At 44.2% G+C, this 2,351-nt stretch overlaps 1 protein-coding gene across 1 annotated transcript; it reads right to left on the minus strand.

Annotated features, from left to right (window-relative positions):
• Window positions 1–1,007: 1,007 nt before the first annotated feature.
• On the minus strand, window positions 1,008–2,008 carry LOC132098940 (zinc finger MYM-type protein 5-like). Its single transcript, XM_059505254.1, has 2 exons — window positions 1,808–2,008; window positions 1,008–1,627 (listed from the first exon to the last, which is right to left on the minus strand). The coding sequence occupies exons 1-2, from the start codon at window positions 1,986–1,988 to the stop codon at window positions 1,008–1,010; spliced, it is 801 nt and encodes a 266-aa protein (XP_059361237.1). The 5' UTR covers window positions 1,989–2,008.
• Window positions 2,009–2,351: the final 343 nt, after the last annotated feature.

The following is a 2,351-nucleotide window of genomic DNA, read 5'->3' on the forward strand; positions in this document are numbered from 1 at the left end:
TGGCGCTTTGTGGACCTCAGCCTTTTTTGTTTTAATACAGCCTCCACATTCATATCTTCACAAATCTTTTTGGCCGCCATCTGTGCAGTCACAAAGCCAGTTGCCCTGTAGCTCAGGAGATCTCGCTCAGTCTTCTTCAAAAGACTCACGGCTAGGTCCACATGCATGTTAGGAGACTGCATGAGTTTGCTGGCATGCTGTATTGCAGATAGCATGTCATACCAAACAACTGTGCAGATGCTGAAGCAGTACAACCCCACCTCCTCAGACAAAGACTGGGCCTCAGCCTTTATAGCAGGGTCTTTGGTGTGGTCTCTCACCTCAATTAAAGCCTCTCTCACTGGTACCTCATGGGCTCGACGCTCTTGACCTTGCTCTCCAACCTTGTTTCTGCCCAGATCTTTAAGGTGATGCTCACATGGTTCTTTAGTTTGGCCCATCTTTGGGTGGAGGCTGAAAATAATGTGTACAGCTTTTGCAGGACACCAAAGTAACTTAAAGCATCAACAGATCCCTTAGCAACACAACTAAATTCAATGTATGTGCCCCACATGGCACAAACAGAGCTCGGGGATTCTTTTCTAAGAGTCTGGCTTGAACTCCCTTTTTTTTGCCATTCATGTTTGCCCCGTTGTCATATGACTGTCCTCTGCAGTCTTCAAAAGGAATTCCCAACTCCTCAAGTCTCGTCAGGATCATGGATTCCAAGTGCTGGCCTGTGGACTCCTCTGCCTCCAAAAATCCCATAAAATGTTCCCTGATATGGGGCTTCTCCATCAGTGACACCACTCTAATGACCACTGACAACTGTTCTGTGTGGCTTATATCTGGGGTGCAATCCAAAATTATTGGAAAAAAACTTTGCCTGCTTGATGTCATCCACTATAGCAGATATGATTTTGCTGCTCAACAAATCAATCAGCTCATTCTGCACATGATGGCCTAGGTAGCTGTTATGACTTGCTGTTCCTCTTTCGACACGGTTAAGGTGATCTTTCATGATGGGATCAAACCTGGCCATAAGTTCGACCTCTTTGAGGAAGTTCCCATTTGATGGTGTGAACAGTGTTTCTGTGTGCCAAATTTCGAATGGCCAGTGACTGCACGATAGCAGTGAGACGTGTCAGCACTGCTCTCCATCTCACCCTTTCAGCCTCCAGAAGTGCCATCTCCTGCTTATCAATAGTTGTCCCACTTTTTAACCTCACTGACAGTTCCTTCCATGCTTTCATGCAATTGAGGTGTTCTGTACTGTTTTCATGTGATGTGAGATAATTGCTTGCATGTTTCCAATTTGCCATTCCTGCACTTGTTAAATTGATGTTCCTCTTGGAAAACAATTTGCAGCAGAAGCAAAAGAGGCTGTTGTTCTTAATTGAATAAATCAGCCAACTTCTTGCCATCTTTTCACCACTTACTAATGTCTTCTTAAAATATTGGTGGTGGCAACTTCTCCCATCACTCTCATTCCTACGGAAAACAAAGCCAGGTGGCACCTTACTTGGTCCTCTGCGAACCAGCTCAGTCCGTATCCTGTCAGTCAGATATGAGGGCAAGTTAGCAGGGTCGGTTGACAGAGGCTCATCCTCACCAGTGGGGCCCAGTGGGGGTTCAGCTCCAGGCATTTCTATCAGACAGCATATTGGCATATTACTCAAAACACATAGCAGTGAAAAAACATAGTCCTAGTCATAAATTGTCATAAATATTACAATTACATTAAATTCCAGTTGTCCAGTTGTCTTGTGGCCTACACACACACACACACACACACACACACACACACACACACACACGATATGCACACCTGAAAGCTCATGCTGGGGAGAAGTAGAGGCAAAGGGGTCTTCATCCTCAATATCAGATATTTGTGGAGACATATGTGTAGCGGAGGAGGTGGTTGGCTCATCCTGAAGGGTCGAGACCATTCCAGAAGAGGCCTGTGTAGCGGAGGAGGTGGTTGGCTCATCCTGAAGGGTCGAGACCATTCCAGAAGAGGCCTGTGTAGCGGGGGGTTGTATATAATATAAAATTATATTTTATTCATGTTATGCTATGGTCACTGGGACTCAGTTGTTTAAAATATAAAATGACTTTAAGTTATATGTATAGGCAAAAACAATGGGATTTTATTTTTTAATCACCAAAAACTTTTTGGGTTTCAGGATATTTTTTTAGAGGGTAAAAATGTGGTAATCTGAATTAGAATTTTAAAGAAAGAAATAGATAGACATGTAATACAGACGGATATGAAGTATGGAGTAAGAGTGAGGCTGGAGGGGATTGTGGGGAGGATGAGAGGCACGAGTGCATGTGCGCACAAGACTCATTACTGGAGCTACCCCAGACTC

This window comes from Carassius carassius, chromosome 2 (genome assembly GCF_963082965.1).
Source record: "Carassius carassius chromosome 2, fCarCar2.1, whole genome shotgun sequence".
Classification (NCBI taxonomy): Eukaryota; Metazoa; Chordata; class Actinopteri; order Cypriniformes; family Cyprinidae; genus Carassius; species Carassius carassius.

What these genes read in the sequence shown, in the direction of transcription:
- LOC132098940 (XM_059505254.1), bottom strand. Translation starts at nt 1,988, where the DNA reads ATGGTCTCGACCCTTCAGGATGAGCCAACCACCTCCTCCGCTACACAG. An exon ending in TCCCCAGCATGAGCTTTCAG is followed by an intron (nt 1,628 to 1,807) that starts GTGTGCATATCG and finishes GCTGTCTGATAG; the next exon opens with AAATGCCTGGAGCTGAACCC.